The sequence below is a fragment of the Varanus komodoensis genome, unplaced genomic scaffold (genome assembly GCF_004798865.1).
Source record: "Varanus komodoensis strain SLA01 unplaced genomic scaffold, ASM479886v1 scaffold190, whole genome shotgun sequence".
NCBI lineage: Eukaryota > Metazoa > Chordata > Lepidosauria > Squamata > Varanidae > Varanus > Varanus komodoensis.
This window is the reverse complement of record NW_025335551.1, coordinates 57,893-81,595: the sequence shown is the minus strand read 5'-3', so window position 1 is coordinate 81,595 and position 23,703 is coordinate 57,893. Positions and strand designations below refer to the sequence as shown.

The 23,703-nt window shown below is 46.1% G+C and overlaps 1 protein-coding gene across 1 annotated transcript; it reads left to right on the top strand.

Annotated features, from left to right (window-relative positions):
* Positions 1–103: 103 nt before the first annotated feature.
* METTL17 (methyltransferase like 17) lies at positions 104–22,958 on the top strand. Its single transcript, XM_044428141.1, has 15 exons — positions 104–118; positions 2,769–2,921; positions 4,714–4,867; positions 6,882–7,034; positions 8,271–8,367; positions 9,853–9,934; positions 10,961–11,034; positions 11,193–11,287; positions 12,362–12,432; positions 13,980–14,087; positions 16,483–16,551; positions 17,625–17,675; positions 18,495–18,587; positions 20,038–20,222; positions 20,324–22,958. Exons 1-15 carry the CDS (start codon positions 104–106, stop codon positions 20,457–20,459), a joined length of 1,536 nt encoding a protein of 511 aa, XP_044284076.1. The 3' UTR covers positions 20,460–22,958.
* The last annotated feature ends 745 nt before the right edge of the window (positions 22,959–23,703 follow it).

The following is a 23,703-nucleotide window of genomic DNA, read 5'->3' as shown; positions in this document are numbered from 1 at the left end:
GTCCATGGCACCAGGTGGTATGGTGGAGTGGCAGACTTTATGTTGGCTCTCACAGTTTGAAACCATATTCAAATTTCTCACATCGTGCAGGCCTCTGGACTCCATGGATGCAGAAGAGGTACACTGCATGGGTGGAAAAGATTTTGTTCCCCTCTGTGCATTTGGACCACATTAAGAAGAGCTAGCAAGACCTGGGCAGAGCTGTTGTTGATAGGACACTCTGGAGGGCTTTCAGTCCAAGGGTTGTCATAAATTGAAGATGACGTGGCACATAACAACTACAATAGGGGGAGTATCCCTGGCCCTTTGAATTTACTCCTACTTCTCCTAGCCATTTATGTATGAAAAAAGTCACACTATTCCATATGAAGTGGGATTTTTCCCCATGGCAAATTAAAATGGTTTATTACTCTATCAGCCACCCATATACACAGGCTCACCATTGGCTAAATATTATAGGCTTAGCATTAACTACATTATTGCAATGATCCAAAATACCTGTATATATGTGTGTGCACGTGAAAAGAACCATTTTAGAATGGATTGCTAACCTTTCAGACTATGGGGAAAATGAGAGTAATGCTTGTGCATTGTTTTAATTTGGCAACTTTTGAAATTTTCAATCTCAAATCAAATTTTGCATATTTGATGAACATTTAAACAAATAGCTGTTTAAGATTTATGATGGCACCCAAGTAAGTTTCAACTTCATGGAAAAGACAGGTGGAGAATTTACCACATTGTTTGTTTACATCATTTAAAAGAAGGTGGAAAGAATTGGTGACTCTTCCTTCTGGAATGGAACATTAACCCAATCATATCAAATCACTGAAAATTGCTTCATTTGCGTTTGCAGTGGGATGCACCATTTAGTAATGTTCAACTGCTCAGGTAGATTGCTTTTGTATTTTACAAGTCATTAATGTTTTGTATAGCTTGCGATACAATCTTACAGTCTTGACAAATAAATTACACTCATTCATTCATTCATTCATCAGCTTGCTATGTTAATAGTGTAGTCAGAATAGACAAGATCAGCAGCAGCAGCCACATTCAGCTCCCCTGGCCTTTTGGAGCGGGGGTGCAGGCAGGAGGCCTTAACACCAAAAAAAGTGAAAAATTTCCACCAAAATTTAGTGGAGCAACAGCAAATAGGGGCTGGTTTTAAAGAAAGATCAACACTTCTTTGCTGCCATGCCACCAAATTTTTGCAACAAATTCAACTCCATGGGAGGGAAATGGAAGCTGGAGGTGAACCACTGACCTAGCACTCTTGATGTCTAGAGAAGATGGACTTTTGATGTGACACTCCGTGTAAGACTTCTGCCTTCATTTTTAGTGTTATAACTTATAATCTCCCATACTTAGGTTAATCCTTACTAGATCTGCCCTTCTTTCTCTCCCTCTGGTTGTCTCACCCCAGCCTTAACTGCTTTGCCCCATCAAGCTCAGTGGAAGCTATTGCAGGGGACTGAGATGCTATCAGTCGGTGGTTCCTCTGACCAGGTCTTCAGCCTGTTCTTATTTGGAGTTCTTGATCCGTCTTTGTCACTTGAGGCTCACCAGCATGAGTTTCCCTCTGCTAGCTCCCAGCCAGTCCGTTGTTGCAGCCTCCCCTTCTGCTAATGAAAAGCAGAAACAGAGCTGTGGGGAAAGCCATGCCAAAACCATGCTTTTGCATTTGAAGGGCTATTCTGTGCTCTGGGAAGAATGCTCTCATCTCTTCTAAGGAGGGGATGTTGCTCTGCTAAGCGAGCTCCAGAACATGAACAGAATACAAACCCAGTAGTTGAAAGCAACATTTCTCCCTGTGGTCTGGGCTCCGAAATACAAATTCAGGCAATCTGGAAACCTCCAGATGTTTTGGCTCACGCGTCCTATCAGTCCTAGCTACCATAGCTGAGTCATCTATTCCTGGTCTGAGTGCAGGGAATATGAAGGGTGATATTATGTACTCATGATCTTCATGAGTACATAATATCACATAATATCAGCCCATACGTAAGCAAATATATTTACTTGCAGCTCAATCCCATCAGATTCCATGGTGTTTACCACACAGGCAATTGGGCACATGCTACAATCCTGCGTATGCTTACTTCTAAGTAAATATACATGGTTAAAAGTAAGCCACCTGACTTTCTTAGAAAGACAGAGGGGAAACAGCAGAGACCAAAATTAATGTCTAAAGAAGCCATTCATAGTACAATCACATACATCTAAAAAATCTCACTGAAATCCTTGCATACTACTCCAGACGAGTTCACATTACAATTGCTGTTCGTTCAATTGAATATTTGCACTGTGTGTTTTAGAGAACTCACTGGGTGGTCTGAAAGTACAATAAAGGGACAATCCTATGCACGTTTACACAGAAAAATTCCTACGACTCCCAGCACAGAAATTACAGGACATTTTCTGTCTAAAGTTAGGCCGAGTCTAAAGTTTTAGACTCTAAACCTATATAAACTTGTACCTTCAATAAGTAAAACTTAGTTGACTATAGGATTTTTCAGTTGTTTCAAAGGCGCAGCTCTTTGCACTAAACGAAGGGAAAACGCAACGGTAGCAAATACATCTTAACACCTTGCAGAAAAAATTAAATATTCTTAAAGAGTAACTTACCCAAAACAACAACAAAACAACAAAAAGAACCTACCCAGCACCAATCAGACGCTCGGTGGGCGTGGCCTTCCCGGCGTCTCTTACGATCCCGCCAGTGAGTGGAGTTGCAGATGTACGCATGCGCTCTTCGCTCCCTTCCCAAGGTGGCGGCCGAGTGCGGCACTTTCGGAAATCGTTGCAGGGACTTCCGCGCAGGCGCGCTGAACGAAAAGTTCCTTCTAAAGATGGCTGCGACGGGGACTTTGCGGAGCGTGCGGAGGACTTTCTGCGCCGCTCATTCCTCTTGGACTTCCAGGGTGAGCGATCTGCCCATGCCCTTCTCTTATCTACTTATCCATGAGCGTCGTTGGAGCATGCATAGAGTTTTTAAATTGGGGTTGCTGATTTAATCCGAATTCCTTAAAGAGGACTAGGTACTTCACTTCTGGTGCAGGAGACCCGAACACTCCTCGCCCAAAATGCCCGAAATATATTTTTGGTGGTGGATGCGAAGTGTTTTTAGGTGCAGTCCTAGGCACCGAAAAAAGGCTTACAGCACTCAGCCAGACTTCCACAGGACTGCGCCTTTAAACGGCTTTCTGGTTGCCGATTGTTCATAAATGTTTTTCAAGATGTGTGCGTTTCTTTCTATGCTGTATGTGTATATACTGCATGCATGTTTTTTATATTGAATATCTACGCTTTTGATCTGTGTCTCCTGTTGAGAGAGTTTTGCCTCCCAGACTGTATATAACCTTAAAGAATGAATGAATGAATAAATTCAAGCATCTGAGCGTTATGTATTTATTAGATTTATATCCTACCTTTTTTATTTGTAAGGACCTCAGCTTACATCATTCTTCTGCTGCTCTCAATCTTGTTCTCCCAACAACAGCCCTGTGAGGTAGGCTGGGCTGAGCATCTGTGACTGGCCCAAAGTCACCCGTTTGGCTCCATGGCTGAGCAGGAACTAAAACCCAGATGGCCTGAGTCCCTTTTCCATGCTCTTAACCACTGCACCACACTGGCTCTTTCAGCTGAGTCCAGTCTCTTGCTCAAAGCAGAGCCTTATTACCAGAGATCCTGTAATTGTAGGCAACAGATTGAACCCTCTGGTGGCCTTGGATGTGCAGTGGGGTGTGATGGGCAAACATTGGGCCAGACCATCCTTCTCAAATCTGGGATTCTCCATATGTTCCATCATCCCCACCGGGCATGAACATCCAGTCAGCTGTGCAGTTTTCACCAAGAAATGGAGAGCAGCCAGTGGCTGGTATCCCAATCTGCCTTGCTGGCTGGTTGTGAGGGTAAAGCTAGGTGAGAGTTCAGTGGGAGTAGGAAGCAATGCTAGCTGGGTCATGCTGGGAGCTGTGCACCTTTTTTTCTGTCTAAGCTTGAATAGGATTGTGTCCTTCGTTTTTAAGCTTTTCTGGCAAAGAGTGGCAGTCAAACTGAAATTTAGGAAAAAAATTGTAATTACATTGTGACACACAAACCCAATTAAAAATTCAATAGTCTAGTTAAAAAAGCAGCAGTGACCCATTAAACTGCTACTTTAAGTAGCAGATTAGCATATATGCAAAGGTCTCCTTGAATAAACCCATTCATGTGTTGGTGGAATGACATTGATGTGGTTTGAGTGTTGGACTGGAGACTTGGGAAATCCAGCTGAAGTTCGCTGGGTCATTTTGGGCCAGTTTTGCACTCTCAGCCCAATCAGCCTTAATGAGTTGTCCTTGAAAGGATAAGATTGAAAGAATTGTGGAAACCACCTTGAGATGCTTGAAATGAAAAAAAGGGGGGGGACATAAAAATAAATAAGCATTAGGGAGGGGGCCAATTTATCTTTTCCCTTGCTGGAAGTTAGAGCCTGAGAGCAGCTCCCAAGAAGGTAGGTCTGCTGGCAACAGAGAGAAGTGCCTCCCCTGAAGACATTAAAACTCAGGCAAGCCCATAAAAGAAGGGAATCTTTCATCCTGCAGCCCGGCTGTGTTTGTTCTCTTAGAGTTTTTCTCAGTCCTGATTTATTCCACTTAGTGTTTGCTTTCCACTTTGCCGTGAATATATTATGGGTCTCCTGACTTATTTTTTTCTTCTGCCTCCCCTCAGGGTTTGGCTACTGTCATTCCCAAGGTCTCCCAAGTAGATAATTCTTCCGATTTCCTGGGCAAAGTTCCACACCGCAAGCATCCAGGCATCTGCAACCTCAAAACTGTCAAGCTTCCACCTGAATTGGTAAAAGCGGCTTGCTCTCTGGTAGCTGGTGAGTAGACACCATAAAAGATGGAGGCTTGGAGCGTGTGGGGTGTTGGTGAGGACCGAAGGCTCTGGTGCTGTTTCCTCATTCAGAAATTGTGTTTAGTACAAGGCTGTATTGTGTTAGTCTGGTTCACACTTCCATTTTGAAAACAAAATATCTTTGTAAGCAACTATTTCCTGCAATATGGTTCTCCTAATAACTTATTTAATTTCTTTGCCACTCAGTAGCCAAAGCTTTCTGGGTACATCCTGGCAATGGATAAAATTGCCAAGTACAAATGCAGATAAAATCCCACATCCTGTTGTAATGTAAACCAATAACAATTTAAGCAGCTAAAACAGTTCTAATAAAGATACTGGACATGTTAAAAAGGCCACTGATATAATGGCCCGTTATATGGCCTTAATAACCACATGTAGTTGAAATTAAATATTAAATGCAGAAGGTGATCCTCAGTGATGTGGGGTGGGAGATTCTCCAAAATGGAACATTTTCAGATGCTGTATTTTACGTGAAAAATGTCCAAACCATATGTCTGCATTTACCCATAGATGTCTAGGCTGTTGTATTGCAATCAATTATGTTAGAGGGATAAGGTGTAGGATGCAAATACGTAACTGGCAAACCCTAGTGCTTAGTTGCCTGTGGGGAAACTGAAAATTAAGGCATGACATGTCCACAGCAGAGTTAGCTTCTGGCTGGGTATAGACCAGACCTATGCTTGGTGCTTTTGCCCACTGTTAACTGTCCTCAGTAGCAGAGGGAAGGAAAGCAAACTAAGATGGTGATTACTGTTCGTTGCCCCAAAGGGCATCAGAAAAGCCTTGCTGGCTCAGTCCATCAGCCCAGGTCCACCTGTTCCAGCTATCTGTTTGCACAGTGGCCCATGGGATCCTGTTAGCAACAGCACCCATCCTCCCCAGACCAAGTGCACAGACCCTGCACTGAATCAGACATTCCAGCTAGATGTTCTGAATTAGATTCCCCTTGACCTGAAATACAGCCAGGAAGTGGTGCAGAGCGTATGCCAAGCTGAAGGTGCTACAGTTGCCCCAGTGAAAGAAAATTAAGCTGTTGAAGTAAGGTCAAATATTTTGTAGCAATTGGGAAACTGTTGATATATTTATATTGCACATAAAATTGACATAGATTGCATATTAGGTCCTGTTTACTCAACACAAGGCTTCATGTGCTAATTGTGGGAGGATGTCCCTTCGGGGTAACAATCAGTCGAATATAGCAAACCAAGTAATATTTAGAGCACTGGAAATATTATTCTACTTCTACTTTTTTGGGGAAGCTGGCATCAATTTTGTTGTCCAGTCTAGATGTGCATAGAGATCTAGGCAGTACTAACACTAATCAGAACCTAACAGTTAACTCTGATGCTAATACGGTAGCAAAATTTTTCCCCATGCCCAAGCATGGCACTCAGGTCAACTTTGACTGTTTGCCCCATGTGCCCAGCCTAGGTTAGTTCCAGACCCATACAAGTGCTCAGGGGGGCTGGTTTTATTAATCCTAACACTAATATGAAGCTTATCCTGAGCATAAACTCATGGTTAAAATCCATCCACGCCCAGACAGCAGGCTCTTTGGGTTTGCTCAGGGGTTCCAATGCTATTTCCAGACCTCTAGCCATGGTCATAGTGCCAGGACTTACTAAGCCTAACCTAAAGCTTAACCCTACACCTTTGTAACGCCTGCCCCACTACGGCAGCATGGTCAAAAGCAGTGCTCAGAGATCTTGGTTGCCTGTTTCTCCTATCTGCCCAATCCAGGTGTGTTCAAAGCCTCTAGATGTGCTCAAGGTGCAGGTTTTACTAATCCTGACCCAGAGGAAACATCTCTTCCCAACCAGACTGAGCTCAGGGCATCATGGTTGTCCTCTCTCCAGTCTGCCCCATCAGGCTGGAGAAATGCTGTTAGCACCTGATCTCCTTTCTTTCCACCCCACATGCTGTATGCACATTGGAGAGCTTGTTTTGCCCATCACAGCTCCCATTTCCTCTCCCAGAATCCTCTGTGCGCAATCTGGAGAACAAATCGAAGGCTTTCATCAACTACTTGTGGAGCCGCAAGCGCCCCCTGGAGGCAGCAGACTTGTGCAGGAAGGCACAAGAATTGGAGCAGAAGCTCAGGGGGACCAGGATGGCAGCCCCTCAGGAAGGTGAGCCTGGTTTGGGGGGATATTGTGGAGGAGAGGATGTCCCCCATGAGCAGCACATGGTTTTGGATGTTTTGGGTGTGTTACAACGTGTGCGTCGGTTTGATGGCCTCCCTTGTGTGAAAACTATCCTCTATTAATTAGAAAGTGGTTGGGGGTTAACCAGATTGAAGTGATTTTAAGTGCTGCTGTTCAGTAAATATATTTTAAATAAAATACTTAAATGTAGCTGGAAAATTTAAGAAGAGGCACTTCTCCTTCTCACTGTGTGTCTCTCTTTTGCTTTCTTGGGAAGGAATTTTTATTCTCTGATGTTGATGCCTCTTACAACTAGGGATGAGCCCAGGGTGGATTTTCATAAGCTTGGATTTTTAAAAATTTAGAATCGTACAGTTGGAAGAGGCCTAGAAGGCCATCGGGTACAACGGCCTGCTCCGTCATCTGTCCAAGTTTCAACCTGGCCTGACCCTGCTCAGCTTGCAAGATTAGGCAGAATCAGGCTCTTCAGGCAGTGAAGTGGCTTTTTCCAAGTCTCCTGTGCTCACAGGCTGATATTTTTTGCCTTCTTTCTTTCATTTAAACTGCTGGGGATTTGCACAGTAAAAAATGCATTGCTGAGTGTATGCTTTCTAACAAACAAAATTAGCATGCAAGAAATTGGATTTACTCCATCACCGAGCTCATGATGGAGCAAGAGATGTCTGATGGTCCACGAAACAGGTAGAATGGGTTTAACCAAGCCCATAGCTCTTTTGGGGCAGCCACATGTTTGAATCACAAACATGTTTGTTGTGTCTCATGAAAAGTGATTTTTCATGTGGTGTTTATCACGACTTGTGCTGCACCCTTACCCAATAAAGCTGGATAATATCCTTTTTGAGAATTTGCAGGTAATATGCAGGTTGAGTGTATATATTTGTATAAGATCCCTTGGCATTCTTACTTTACTTTATTTTAAGAGAGCATTAAAAAAAAAGCAGGATTGTGTCCAAGGAAGAGCCAATGTGGCATAGCAGTTAATGTTGGGCTTGGCCTAAGGAGGCCAGAGTTTCAATCCCATCTCAGCTATGAAACCTTCACTGGGTGGATTTAGCCCAATCCGTATCTTAACATAGATCCTGGGATGGCTGTGAGGGCAAAATGGACATAGTGAATGGTGTATCCACCATGCAGCCTAAGAAGATGGATGGAATACAAATATACTAAATAAAATGGTCTGTTTTTTCCTTTCTCTGACAGGTGAACTGACCAGCCTGGATGAAGAAGATGAGACAAAGCTTCAGAGAATGGTCTTGAAAGCCCTCCGTAGAACATCTTACCACTGGGAGGCACTAGAGTGAGTGTTTCCGCAACTCTTTTCAAACAAGTCCTCCCTTTTATTGACTGATCTTATTATATTTATAGCCTGCCGTTTCCTTCCTGCAAGGAGCCCAGGTTGGCTTCTGTGGTCCCCATCTCCATTTTTCATCTTCACAATAAAGGCTTATGACCTGGTTACCTGAAGGAGTATCTCCTTCCATATGTGCCTGCCCGCCCCTTAAGATCTGGGGCAGAGGTCCTCCGGAAGCCCTCCTTGAAGGAGATTAGGAAAGTGGCTACCCAGAGAAGGGCCTTCTCTGCGGTGGCACCCCAGTTAGGAATATGCTTCCCAGAAAGGTTTGCCTGGCACTGTCACTTTATTCTTTTTGGTGCCGGGCTAAAACCTTTTTATTTTCCCAATATTTTAAGGTTTGATTGTCATGGGTTTTATCACTAGAAATTAATTAGAATGCTGCATTTTAATTTGTTTTATTGTGCTTTACTGTCAAACCATCACGAGACCTCAGTAGTAGATGGTATAAAAATGTTTTAAATAAACAAATTTAAATAATTTTGTGAAGTAGGTTAGGCTGAGGTCAGTGTCTGGCCTAAAGTCCCCCAGTGAGCTTTATGGCCGGAAATCCTGAATATCCCGGGTCTCAGTCCAGTAACCTCACCATTATGCCATACTGGCTCTTAGCCTGTAGCTAAATTAAACCAGGTAACATCCCCACTGCTCCCTCTGAAAAAGTTATAGCAAAATATTGGCATTCCTTAACCTAGTAGTTACATGTATTTAATGATATGTATAACTCTGCCTTTCTTTTGCTTTCAAGAAATCCAAAGTGACTTCCATAATGCCCCTTTTTCCTATTTTATCCTCATTCAAACACTTAGAGGTGGGTTAGGCTGAGAGTTGATGGCTGGCTCAAAATAACCTGGAAAGCTTCAAGAATGAACAGGGACTAGAACCCTAATCTCCTGATTCCTAGCCTAGTCACTCACCACTGCACCACACTGGCTCTGATTTTCCATGATGCATCTCTGGAGTTGCATGGAGAAGAACAGTAGTGGCTTTTGTCAGATTGATGAATATATAGTAGAACTGTGTGATTCTGCCTGTGCATTCTTACAGAGATGTAACGTATCCACAGGAGAAATGCAAATTCTCTTCGCACACGTGCATGCGCAAACATGAGCTCACCCCCTTTGTCCTTTGAGATTTTGGATGTCTTAGCCTACACTTGTTCACACTTTCCTAAGCAGCAATAAGGACTTGATGCTTGATTCCTCTATTTTGAATTGAAAGCTGAGATTCCTAAGTTGAATCAAAGTTTGCCAATGTGAAGCAGATCACTTTCTAGCATAACAGAGGCAGGGAGGGCATTCGTAAAATGACTTACCCTTGCCACCAATGGAAATCACTCCACTGACCCCTTGTAAATGACACCTTCCAGTCTTACTGGCTGAGACTGAGGTCACCTATGCACTACTGACTGATGCCTTGCTTTGTCCTTCCAAGATACACCAACGAGCTCAGCTTCGTATACATGGTAGCCCGAATGGATGGAGTGTTTGCTGCAGTTTGCCGAGCTTTCCATGAGGTGAGTAGCCGCTTCAGTTTTTATGGCAGTGGGGAAATGCTTTGAGCAGGCAGGCCATAATTTTAAGCAAGCACAGTTCACTTGGCAACAGGCTGGAAAGGCTCCAGTGCCGTGTTTAGGTATGGAGGCCCTGGACTCGCATACGGTTTCTGCCAAGGACTTGCACGGGTGATCTTTTGGCAAGCCGAAATATCAGTCTTGGCTTCCCCTCGCTCTTTTTAGAGTAGGTATTATTTAGCATGTATTGATTGCCCACCAGATTTTCAAATCATTTAGCCCCAGGCATCCTTAAGAGTCTTAAAATTTAGGTCAAAGGACAAAAAGGACCCCTGCAGATCTGGAAGCTGCCCATCCCTCTTCGTAAACCTTCACTGGCAACACTTTGGAGAATGGCCATTTATTTATTTATTTATATCCTGCCTTTTTCTACAAAGGGCTCAAGGCAGCTTACATCTCCTCCTCCATCTTATCCCCACAACAACAACGCTGTGAGGTAGGCTGGGCTGAGAGTCTGCGACTGGCCCAACGTCACCCAGTTGGCTCCATGGTCGGGCGGAGACTAGAACCCAGATCGTCTGAGTCCCAGTCCCACGCTCTTAACCACTACACCACACTGGCTCTCAGTGTGGAACAACTTGCTTTGATTATGAAGAGCATTCCCTTGTGAGGCTCAGTTGGTGTTCTAAAAATATTCTAGCTGCAGAATGGTAGAAGTTGTGGGATGTCTAAATAGACACAGGAATTATTTTCATTCAATGGATTTATATACAGCTGCACATACTGACAAATATCTCAGAGAATGACATCCAGAGTAGTTCCAATCATTTTTCTACTATGCACTTTTGAACTGGGAAAAGCATCTTGGCCCAATCTACTTTTCAGGGTTGTTGTGAGGATGAAATGGAGCTATGTAGCACGTTGGGTTCCTCACAACAGGGGGAAAAATGTAGGATATAAATGCAAAACAACCGCAATCGATAGTGGCCTTCAGCTAACAGTCATCCTTTTCTATTTTGCCCTCTTCAGATCCAGAAGAGAGTCCCAGAATTCCAGCCAAGCACCCTGTTAGATTTTGGCTCAGGGACCGGAGCTGTCAGCTGGTGAGAAACCCCATAAGGGAACGCTGCCTTTCCTCTGCAGCAATGGGGGAGGGGGCACTTTCCTAAGGGGGAGGGTGGGAACTGTCATCTGGGGATGATAGAAGGGTGCTTCCATCCTAGCAGCTTCGCCATGGTTTGTCCTCTTGTGCCCACTTTAGGGCAGCACACAGCATGTGGGGAAAGACTCTCAAGGAATACATGAACATCGACAGCTCGGCGCCAATGTTGGCCTTGGCGGAGAAGCTCATGAAAGGTGAGAACGGTGCGTGGGGTGCTCTGCAGCGAGACGGAGGTGTGTGCTTGGCTGCCCTTATCTCAGTAGCCCTGGTGGAACTGGCTTTCCAGGCCTGGTTCCTGTACAGAAGAGGTCCCCCTTGGGTCGTCCCCTGATTCCCACTGGTCCCGGCCTCTTACGGACTGCACAGCAGAAGGATGGCCAAAGAATTTGCATGAGGCACCCCCATTTCTAACAGTGTTTAAGCTTCCCAGTGAAGCATCCGAACTGGGTTTGGGCTTGCCGCATTAAGACTGCAGGTGGGTACACAAAAAAATCAAATGTGCTTTCATACATGCCTACATAGAATCATCAGTCTCTGCACCAGCAAATTGATTTATCGTGTTTTTATTTTGGCCCTCTTCCTGGAACACCTGGATTTTGAAATGGGCATAGTCCAGAGGCAGGTTTTCTGCAACACTCGGTGAATACAAACCAGAGTACAGTTAAAAATGTACACAGTTTAAAGCCCAAACCTGATGTTTTGCATTTTGTGCCAACCACACACAGTTCTGTAGTTCCTATGCAGGGAAGAAGTGAAGGTATGCATATAGACATATATAAGCTTAAAAACTGTGTATAGCTCAATTTCTGTTTATTTATTTACTTAAAGTTTTTCTATCCCGGCCTTTACAATGTCTCAGTTGAACTTCTTGTTTGATACACACCTGCTAGTTATGGAAAGAATGCAAAATGTATCTTAGGGCATGGATGCCCTATTCTTAGTGATGGAAATTTTACTGTGCATTGCCCATACACGTTTCCAAATATGCCTTCCAAGTCTTGAGGACTAGAAACTTGGGCTTTAAAAATAAAAGTAAAATTATCTGAGCATATTACACTCAACGCCAGACAGCAAGTCCTTCACTTCTGCAACTATAATCTTTATTAAAGTTTTTCTTAAACCTTTCACTCCTTCCTTCCCCACCTACATAATAGCTGTTTTGAGCTGTAGTTTGTGCCCATCTCATTCAGGATCGGTCAGGATTCTTGAACCCCACAAGCTCCTTCTTATATCGCCACACTTATACCTATTGCCCATCTTCTTCTTAGGGTTATCTGAGGATCAGAATTTACACTTTCCTGGTGTCTATTTCCGGCAGTTCCTCCCTGTTTCACCAAAGGTAAAAACAACTCTCATGCAACTCATCCAAATAGCAGCTGCGTTCAAAGCAGGCTGGTCCCAAGGGGGCCTGTTAAATATCTTTCCAACATCTGCACTTCTCTTTCAGCTGGGGACTGGTAACATGGCCTGTTTCCCTGTGTGTTTTCTCAAGTGCCACAATCATTTCCCGGTTTTACCGGGTTGCGTTCCTCTTCTTACCAGATCTCCTGTGACTGAAGCTGGTCCCCATGTGGGGTGCTTGTTTGTTTCTTTGTTTTTGAATCATTCAAGTCAGTCTGACATTCCTGAAAAGCAACTTCTGGACATGCCCACTTTTGATCAGGCAGAGTAGAAGATGAGGGTAACTGGCACTTGATCATGAACAGAGGTTCTCTGTAGTAAGTGTGATTCCTGCTATCCTTTCCTGCAAGGGACTAAGGAGCCTGCATGGGCGTTTTTTGCCAGGCCACTCATGGTCACACAGTAAGTTTCATGATGGGATGAACTTGAACCCAGCTTTCCAGTCTGCACCCCACTGTCTGTCCATTACCCATCAGATCGATGTAAATTTAGTAACTGCAGTATGCCCCCGTGAAGTCGCGATTCAGCATTCGCGGCTTCAGTCTTTCATGAGATTTTTCTCCAAGTGAGTCCAAGTCGATCTCCTTGCAGGAGATCGTTTCCTCTGAGCTTGGACTCACTCGGAGCAAGCGATCTCTGTGCGCATGCGCCCCACCTCGCCACGTGCGCATCCTGCCCCCCAGCCTGGCCCGGGCCGCACCTCCCGCCTGCACCTCCTTGACGGCCGGTGCCCATCGCCGGCACCAGATTTGCGGTTTTTCACAATTCGCAGGTGCTCTAGGAACGTAACGCCTGCGAATTTCAGGGGACTACTGTATATATAAGTCACATTAAGAAGAATTTCTAAGATGTACAAAACTATAGCACTTTCAGATCCAGGATATGGGCACCAGGTTCCATGGGTGGAGCAGAAGGACCCGGTGGATGGAGATCTTGTGGATACACCCAGGCCAGAAACAGAGTCAGGAACAAGCAAGGGTCAGAAGCCATGACAGAGCCAGGAATAAGCAGCCGTCAATATCCTGCAAGGCATGGCAGGTCCAGAGGCAAAGCAGGGTCAGAAGGCAGCAAGGATCAGGTAGCTGGCAAGGTGGGGTTGCACCAGAGTCAGGTGTAGACAGCAGTCTAGGCAAGACTTGGAGGTAGGAACACAAGCAGCCACCACGGAGCCATGTTGCCTCTTGGGCCTCCTGGCTACGCTGCATGGAGTTGCAGGCTCCCTTCCTTGTGAGTACCTATGGGCCCACCCCGGTCCTGCAGGCACTTGCAGGGTGAACCATGTTATTCATCACCAGGGCAGCCATGACGGGTCTTTTTTGACAAATACAAGATCGGAATCCCTTCTCTCCTTTTCAGGGAGAAAGGATTCGGGACCAGGCTGGGGGAAGTTGGTGGGTGTAACGAAATCGGTGAATCTTTAAAAGTACCCCGTTTCTAGTGGGAAGTGTCTGGCTATGTGTTCAGGCTCTTCCCCTTCCTCTGCAGGTGAAATTTGATCTTGTGGTGTCTGCGTTCTCGCTCAATGAACTCACGAGTTACTCTCACAGAGTAGAGACAGTGCAGGCGCTTTGGCGAAAGACAGACGGCTTTCTGGTAAGTGACGGGCACGTTCTGGCTCAGTTCAGCCAGGTGAAAACACGCTTCTCCCTACAGCATCGGTTTGTTCCTGGGCTGTGAAAAGAGGGCCTGCCTGCTCATAATTAATTGGTTCACCCCCTTTCTAATGACCTTGATCGTGCTGCCAGTGGGCAACTTTGGCTTTTTCCCTCCCCACTCCAGTACCAGAGGAGGAGCCTGAAAGCATGAGCCTCACTCTGATTCGCAGCATAATGACACCACGTCCGCTTTTAAGTCTACCATGCAGTGCTATTCCAAGCCAATTCTGAGCGAGGGCAACATTTCCTGCTCTGGCTCCCTGTTGTCATTTCTTGCAAGGGAAGGAAGCAATGCTGAGCCATGGCAGGAAGCACTGGCAGGACGACAAGTAGGCAGGCACAAGAGTAGGTCACAGGGCCACATGTAGGGGCTTTTGTGAAACACTCCTCCCCTTGCTGAGCTGCTTTTCTCAGCCCGGAAGGCTTGGCACAGAACAGTGTGGCCCTCTAGAAGTGGACAGACTGCAACTCCCGTCTGCCCTAACTATACTATCCAGTGGTGGAGGGTGATGGGAGCTGTAGTCCAGTGACATCTGGAGAATCACACTGTGGTCCCAATCTCTGCTGCAGAATGTCTAGCCCATCTCCCAGAGCAGGTGAATCTTTTAGAGACCGAGTGCCCAAACTGCAACCCAAAACCCACTTATTTATCGCAAAGTGCCAACATTACAATAAAACCTGAAAACTGAGGTATTAGTTTAGAAAAAACAACTGATAGCCTGTCCAAGTAAATATATACATATCCTTGGCAGCAAACTGACTGACCATGCGAAAGCTCGGACGAGTCGCGGCTAATGAGTTGCGGCTTGTGACATCATTGCCTGGTGCCGCTACTCCTTTCTGAGCATGCGCATGGTCCCTATGTTTGCTCCTATGTGATGCTCGGCTGCTGGGGTGATGCTGGCACGACTTGGCTTGTGTGCCAACATAGAGGGCTCTGCGTGCCGGCTGTGGGACACGTGCCATAGGTTCACCACCATTGCCCTAAACATAACCTGATGCACTCCCCTAACCCTAATATAGGGCTAAAGTTCCATTGAAAGGGGCAGCAATGTTGAAAAAGCCCTCCTTGACTAGCTTTTTCTGTGCAACTCAGCATTTCTTCCCATTCTAAACACATTCCAACCATCAAAATCATGCCAGGACACCTCGTTTTTGTAACCCTAAACCTAACCCGGTGCATACCCTACCCTAATATAAGAGGAAAATTCCATAGAAAAGAGAATGATTTTGAAAAAGCCTTCCTCGAGTAGCTTTTTCTGCACTGCTCATCATTTCTGTCCATTCTAAACACATTCCAACCATCAGAATCATGTCAGGACACCTCGTATTTGTAACCATAACCCTACCCTGGTGCTCATCCCTAACCCTAATATAGGGCTAAAGTTTCATTGAAAGGGGCAGCAGTGTAGAAAAAGCCTTCGTTGAGTAGCATTTTCTGCACTGCTCATCATTTCTGCCCATTCTAAACACATTTCAACCATCAAAATCATGCCAGGGCACCTTTTTCTAACCCTAACCCAGTGATGGCGAACCTTTTAGAGACCAAGTCCCCAAACTGCAACCCAAAACCCACTTTACTGAGGTTTTAGTTTAGAAAAAACACTTCACAGCCTGTCCGAGCAAATATATACATATCCTTGGCAATGCACTGACCAGCCATGCGAAAGCTCGGACGAGTTGTGGCTTGTGATGTCATCACCTGGCACCGCTACTCCTTTCCAAGCATGTGCATGGCCACTACCTGCGCTCTTATCTGACGCTTGTCTGCTGGGGCAATGCTGGGACAAGTTGGTTCACGTGCCAACAGAGAGGGCTCTGCACGCCCGCTGTGGCACGCATGCCATAGGTTTTCCACCACTGTCCCAGAGTATTAGCTCTGCTTTTTTCTCTCTGCCTCCCAAATGTGTTGACCTGTGGGATCGTTGGATTAGGATCTGGTTGCCAATGGAAAACATAAGCCGGGGGTGAGTTGCCTACCTAACAGTGGATCTTTGTGGTTCCAATATTTTGGAGCAGCTTTTGAAATCTAGTTGGCCTTAACCATGGCCCACCACTTGGTTGGAATGCCTTCACTCAGCGTTTAACTTAGCCTTACCATGTCCATCCCAAAGAACCACTTGATGGCTTTCCCTGTTTGTGCATTGTCCCCCTTTTTCTGTTTTCCCAGTATTAAACTGGGATCCCTCGGGCAGGGTTCTCTGTCTCCTTGCTGTTTGCAAGGGGCACTGATGGTACTTTAGAAATAATACTAATTTACTTCCCTCAGGCATCCTGTGCTGTGGGAGGCATTCAGGCCAGAGTGTTTTATCTCCTTCATCTGTCTTTTCCAGGTTCTGGTTGAAAATGGAACCAAGGAAGGCCATCAGATGCTCATGGAGGCCCGAGATGTTGTCCTGAAGGTAAGGCTTTTGGAGACATTTGTGCCTGCCAAAAAGAACACCGAAAGACTATAAAATGGTAGTGAAAGAAAATGGACTGTATGTCGCTAAATTCCTCTATAGCAAAATGTTTTCAGGACAGCTCATACAAAACAGGTTAAAACAACAAATGTGCAGCAGCAAGGAGACGGCCCTAATTCCACATCCCGCTAGCAGAAAGATTATTGAGGTACCTTCCCTGTGTTGCAGAGTCTTCTTCTACAGCAGTGTACCTTTCTGTCATGCCTGATGCCTCAACAGAGGAGGAGGCACCTCATGAGGAAGGGTCAAACACCAGAAGGGGGGATCAGTCATTGAAACAGGAGGACTTATACTTGGACCAAGTGACCCTTCCACAACCTGGCTTGGGAGCAACTATACAGGCAGCCGATCCTCATCCTGACCCTTTACGCCTTGGGCAAACAGCCACATCTCAGCCCGACCACAAGATCCCTGAGGGAAAAGACACTACACTTCCTGCTCCAAAAGAGCTTGGGCAGGAGGCCCCCCTTCCTCCTGACGTTGAGCCTCCTGAGCAGGATACAGGAGATGCAAGAGGCGAGATAGATTTGTCTCGCGCGTCTCTTAGACGTGGCTTGCGCCGATTGGAACAAAAGGAGGCTTTGTCCCGCCTTGGGGGGGAAGGTGGGGCAAGGAAAGCTAATACCACGTGGGTTCCCTGAGAAGACGTCACTGGGAAGATAGCAACTGACTTGTTAAGGTCATTGCTGTAGGGCTGATTCGTAGCATCATAAATCTTGTAGATAAGTAGCAATAAAGGACTTCAGTTTTATTGCCTGCATAAGTGTGGGTCATTTACAACTGTGAGCCGTCACCTCTCACAACACTTTCATATGTCCAGTCAGTCACTCCACACTGATGTTTGGGCTATCTATAAGAAAAACTTGAAATAAAAACATTTCTGAAAGAATGTAAAATAAAATAATGCTAGTGTAAAACGTCTTGGAGACAAGACATGTCTTCACCAGGCACCAGTTCCATGGAGGGATGATCTAACTCACTGTGCTTTTTTTTTTTAAAATGCTGTTGTGCAGGGGATGGATAAAGTAGTTCACGATCCCCGAGAAGCTCGTGTTTTTGCTCCGGTAAGTGTTGCAAAGTGTTCTCAGAGGTGTAGCGGGACCAAGGTGACCTCATGGAGGGAATGTAAGGCACAGATATGATGCTAATTATCATCTGCTGAACTATGTTTTATTGAAAAGTGGGTGGCCTGTCAGATGACTTGGCTTACAGCTCCCGTCACCCCTAGCTGGTGTACCCAGGGGAGCTGTGTTCCTCCATATCTGGGTCTACAGTTTGTCCATCCTGGTTTATCAGATCAAGAACATGTATCATTTCCTTTTGCGTTCACTTCCTTTCTCAGAAGTACCTTAATGTGATATGTCTGATGTTTCTATGCACCTCATCTGCAACTAATCCTGGCTTACAAACCAAGGTTAAACTGTGGCCAGTCCTGGTTTGTGGCCAGGGCAGACCAATCCTGTGATCTTTGGGGGAGCACCTCTTTCAACTGTATGATTCTGTGAATCAATAGAGAATAGGATCCCGGGGATCCTGTTCTCCCCCTTCCCCACCTGACAGTCCCATGACCTCTTTAACAGTTTCCCAGCTTGGCTGTAACCAGAGCTTACAAAACCCCGGCAGTTTTGAGTTAAAGATGCAACAAGGAAGCCGGGTGGGAGTTGGTGCCACTGCACTTGGCTTAGCTCTGCTTCTGATAAAGCCACTTTGCTGTGCTCAGTCAGGCTTCAACTCAGTCCTTGGGAACAGAAGCCTTGCAAAGATGCACCAACTGGTAGGATGTGCAGATAATGAACATTCTTTTCATATCCTTTCTCATTGTCCAAGAGCCCATAAAGGCTTGCAACCTTTTTGTCGCTACCCATCTGCCCTTTCTCTTGCAGTGTCCTCATCATTTGCCCTGCCCTCGCTTGTCACGCGACCATCCCGTGCCATGTAACTTCGTCCAGATGTACCGCCCATTGCCCTTCAGTTGGGTAAGTGACCTTCCTGGCCTTGAAAAGAGAGAATGCCCATCACGGTAGGTCGTTCAAGCCCTTTTGAGCCGGAGGGAGGGGTGCTGTAGGTCAGTGAGCCTGTGGAGTGAAGCCATTGAGGGCACAAGTGATGAAGCAAGCCGCTCTTCCCGTTTTGGTTTCTGCATCTTGCAGTGTAGCAGTTACACTGTCCTTCCTTCCAAGGTTGTGAGTGTTGTTGAGAAAAATGTATTGGAAGCACTTGGACTACTTAATTAATGGATGTAACAAATACTCAGTGCTGGATAAAGAGTTCAAGAAAGCTGCCCAGATTCCATCCCTCTTCATTTCGCAGACTTCCCCTCATGCTTGGCCCTGTCTTAGAGATCAAGCCAAGAGGAAGTTGGTGAGTGCTCGGTTGTGCAACCAGCCAACCTCCTTCTGTGTCACATGCAGCGCAGCCGAGGCTGCAAGTCATGTGCACAGCAGAGAAATGCCGCTGGTGCAGCAGTCGTGTGGAGCTCAGTTCTCTGCAAGCGCTGCATTAACGCTTTGCACACTTGCCAGGAAGTTGAACTCATGGCTCTGAAGAAGCACACTGGAGTCCAAGGTGCTGAGCCAGGGCATCTGACAGATTCCACCCAGCCTTAGTGCTAGATCCAGATTTAGTCATATCTGCAGTTATCTGCAGTGGATGTGAAGCTCCCTGATTTACACGTGGTCAGCTTGAAGTATAACAGCACCCCGTTTGAATTCTCAACATCTCCTATTATGAAGTTCAAGTAACAGGTATTGCTGGTCAGTCCTGGGCAGATGGACAAATAGTTTGACAGTGTAAAGCACTTTTTCTATGCTGGAAGTGGCTTGGATACTGCAAAGGTATTTTATTATACAGGGAAACTAGGCAGCAGGAGGAGATTTTTCTCTTTTTCTGGATCCATGTCTCTGGTCTGGACCCATTGGAAGAGTCTATGGTTATGGGGGATCCCCATGTCACCTTCATGGATCCCCAAGCTTTCCTTGCTTGCCTAATTCTTACCCTCCTCCTAGTTGTTCTGCGGGTCCAGAGCAAATGGCAGCATGGTGGAGAGGGTGAAGACTGTTAATTTGGGACAGGAGCCAATCCCCCTTCAGGCTTCTCTTGCATCATCGAGGAGATTGAATGCAAGGAACTTGTTGTGTGCTGAACTGTATCGGCAGCCCTGTTCCAGTTGCAAAGGCCAGTCCACATACTTCATGTTGGGCAAATGGCAGTGAGGAAGTGCTTCCCACCGACTAGCCATGCTGGCTCTTTGAGTCTCGGATGGAGGCGTGTTTAGATCAGAGGTAGAGTCATGGTTACGCAGCCCCACTGTGAGGTTTCTCTCTTGCAGCATAGCAAATGCATGGTCTTCCCTTCCAAGGTTGCAGTGCTTGCTGAGAGACTGCACTGAATATTTATACTTTCCCCCCACCCGTTCTGTTCCTCCAGAATCCACCGCAGAAAGAAGAGAAGTTTTTCTACCTGATCGTACGCCGAGGAACAGGGGAGTCAGAGGAGGCCTGGCCGCGAATTACTCAGTCGGTCCTGTGCCGCCCTCGCCACGTCCACCTCCACCTGTGCTGTGCTGACGGCCACCTCCAGCACTGCGTGATCACCTCTCGGAGGCACGGCAGGTACTGGCCTCCTGCTCTCCCCAGGGATGGAGGGTCTCCAAGTTCTCTGGGCAACGTGTCAGGAACGTTGGCCATAAATGCCATGTCCTTTCTCCCTTCAGGGATCTTTACCGCTGTGCCCGGACCAGCTCCTGGGGGGACCGCTTCCCTGTCTCGAACCCAGAGAGCCAGCTGCCCTTGGAAGCCGAGGCAGCCTGCGAGGGTGAGGACAGGGATGAGAACGAGAACCAGCACTGATGGAGCGCCTTCCAGTGAGCTCCACGGCCTCTCCGTGACATGTTGTGCCAGCGCTCCAGAATGAACTAACTGCGGCCCTTTCTTCAGACCTCTTGGCTGGGAAATCACTGTGTGGCCTTGAGCACCAGGTTTCGCCATTGTGCGAACCACTTTGCATGGATGCTGTTGAATGCCTTGAGCCAGCCTCTTCTCCTTCCAGAAGCACTGTGATTAATGGTGTGTTGTTTCCCCTTGGCCTGACATGGCCAAGTGTAGCAGCATCCTCTAAAGTATTGCTAACTGGACACTGTAAAGTCCCTGACCTGGGGGCAAAAGCCAGTCTCCCGGGGTTAAAGTCACAGACGTGTCCACCAGAGGACCTACTGGTGTTCAGACTACCTGGAGGGCTGCAAAAGGCTGCTTGGTATCTTTTGTGGGAGATCATTTAACTCAGATGAACTGCCCCTCCCCTGTACTTGGCAATCAGATTGGATCAAGAATGGAAAAGGAGTGTTCTCCCACTCTTCCTTTTGATGTTAATTTAAGGGTGAAGTCAAATTCCAAACTGGATTAGCGTGTACAGCCTGAAACTGGGAGGTTGGTAGAACATGTCTAGTTTTTGTCCAAGGTGAAAGGGTTTGTGTTCCCATGCAAGCTCAGTCCCAGTGCTGGAAGAGAAGTTGTATGAGGTGCAGGAGCTCAGATTCCGTTCCTAGCTTTGGAGTGAGGAAACAGACTTGTAAGATTGCACAATTCTTGGCACATGCAAATGTCTACAATTCATGGGTTTGGAGATATATATTGATACCTTGAGAGGAATCTTGTACTCTCAGTAGATCGTTCTGATGAATGATGAATTCTGCATCCAAAAAATACCCATCTGGGCAATTCAAGCACCTCTCAACCAGAATTGGTCATCTTTCCATGCTGCTTGATTCAACCAGGTTCTTGGAACTTCTGATTGCAGGTGGACCAGAAAAACATGCAATCCATTATCTAGATTGCTTTGGGAATCGCTTTTCCAGAAGCTTTGGAATGAGAGAGCCTGGGCTTTTTGTACAGGGTGCCTAGGATTGCAGCCAAACCATCATTCTCAAGACGCTGGTGCAGTTTGTATGATGCATTGGACTCACCGTGGGTTGTATAATCCTTGATGTGCCAAGGGGTGCACTAGGTACCATTCTAAATATGCAATCCCCAATCGGGTTGCTAAAAGCCGTGGATCTCTGGCAGGTTTTTTAATGCTGGAACAAACTGGTTTGGCTGAGTTTGCATGAGGCTAGAACCTTCAAATCAAGCATATTCCAAATGGCGTAGGCTGTGGCTTAATGGGGGTAAAACAATCCACCATGAGCCTAGCTTGTCCTGCAAACTCGTTTCTCTTGGGTGTACTTGCTGCATGCCCTGGAGCAGCCTCATCCAAAAATTGCAGAGCCTGAGGGAGCCATCCAAGGCCTTGAAGCTGCTTCCCACAAAGTGTGTCTGCCTGGGTTTTACCACTGCCTATGAAACTCAAATACTTTGGCCACCTAATGAGAAGGAAGGACTCACTGGAGAAGACCCTGATGCTGGGAACAATTGAGGGCAAAAGAAGAAGGGGATGGTAGAGGATGAGGTGGTTAGATGGAGTCATTGGGGCAGTGGGTCTGAGCTTGGGTGGACTCCGAGGGATGGTGAAGGACAGGAGAGCAGTGACTAGATCTCTTACAACCATGACCCTCAGAAGCTTCTGAGGGTGATGGGAGCAGAAATGGATGGATTCGGGAGGAAATGCAACAGTGTCAAAATCACTTAACAGGACAGGGTATCAAAGGATGTAACTTTAGTGGCCTGAAAAATTGTATGGATTTCTGCTGCCCTCAGGTTTTACCACTCAGAGCAGCCACAATTCGGCTTAAAAACACATTAAAATGGAGAGTCTGCCTAATGGTTCTTTGCCATTACATTCAGGAATTTAGAGTTCAGCTATAGATTTTGCCAGCCACTTGGCCCAGTGCTCTAGTGTTCTGCAGGGGCACTTCTGCTATCTGGACGCAGACCTGGCTGCTCATGTGTGGATCCTAGTCCCCCACCAGGAACTGGAATGGTTGCACAGAGCTGCCCCATTGTGCCATGTTTTGAGTTGGATCAGTCCCTGGAACCAGTGGGACTCAATAGTTTGGTCCTGGCCAATAAGCAGCAGCTGCAGGAATGTCCCCTTGTCCTTGCTGATCTTTTTTGTAGACCATCCAAAGCAACAAAGTCATGAAAGAACCTTAGGTACAAATGAGCTGACTAGAAAGTGAGATGCTCTGAAAGTGGACCATTGGCAAAACTATCGGGACTAGTATAAGCCTGGTTTACTGGTTTAGTGAGGCCTACTCCTGAGTAAAATACACATAGGATTGTGCTGCAACATGCCAAAACATTTGTGAGCATTAAGCAGAGTTTTCCAGTTCTTCACTTTTACTGAGGAGGAATTGTAGGTTTTGAAAGAATCCCCTTCACACAGCCGTAAAGCAAAACTTCACCCAAACCAAATTATGTGTTTTGTTTCTTTCAGACCCTTTCAGAACTGTATTATTTTACCATTGGTTCTATGCTTAGAGATCAATCCTCTATTTAAAGAGCTGTCAGAAGACAGTCTGTATTTGAAGATGTCCAATTCTTGGAAGGGCTGTTAATCAAGCCCAGTGTACAAATAGAAATTCCACATGGAGGTGAGGGGACTTAAAATACCCCACCAAGAGTAGGTACATAGGTCACTTAGTCCCTCTTTCACAGTACAGTCAGGTGTAATATGAGGTGTGCCCAAAAATTAATGGGAATATTTTAAAAATTCTTTTATTGACAAGTTTTACAATTGAACATTGTCTCCTTCAAAGTATGCACCTTGTGAGTGTACACAACACCCCCAGCGATTTTCTCATTCTTCATAGCAGCCCTGGAAGGCTTCAAGTTCAGAGCCTGCCCAGTGGCTCTTTGGACGTTATCCACACTACCAAAATGGTGTCCTTTCTCACCACTCTTCATCTTTGGGAAGATGAAAAAGTCACAAGGAGCCACGTCGGGGCTGTAGGGTGGATGGGGAAGCCCCGTGATGTGTTTTTCAGCTAAAATCTCTATGACTTGGTGCATTGTCTTGATGAAGGATCCAAGCTGAGCCGATCTCAACTTGTGCCATTGCTACACTTGCGCAGATGACAGCGCAGCTTCTCCATAAGCTTACCTCACTATTTCCAAAGTTTCTGATGCACCTTTACCCAACTTCATACCATTTTATCAC

Bases quoted from the DNA above. Each gene is read 5' to 3' on its own strand.
- METTL17 (XM_044428141.1), top strand. The intron at 12,433-13,979 runs GTAAAAACAACT...CTTCCTCTGCAG, and splicing joins TCCTCCCTGTTTCACCAAAG to GTGAAATTTGATCTTGTGGT. The intron at 18,588-20,037 runs GTAAGTGACCTT...CTGTTCCTCCAG, and splicing joins GCCCATTGCCCTTCAGTTGG to AATCCACCGCAGAAAGAAGA.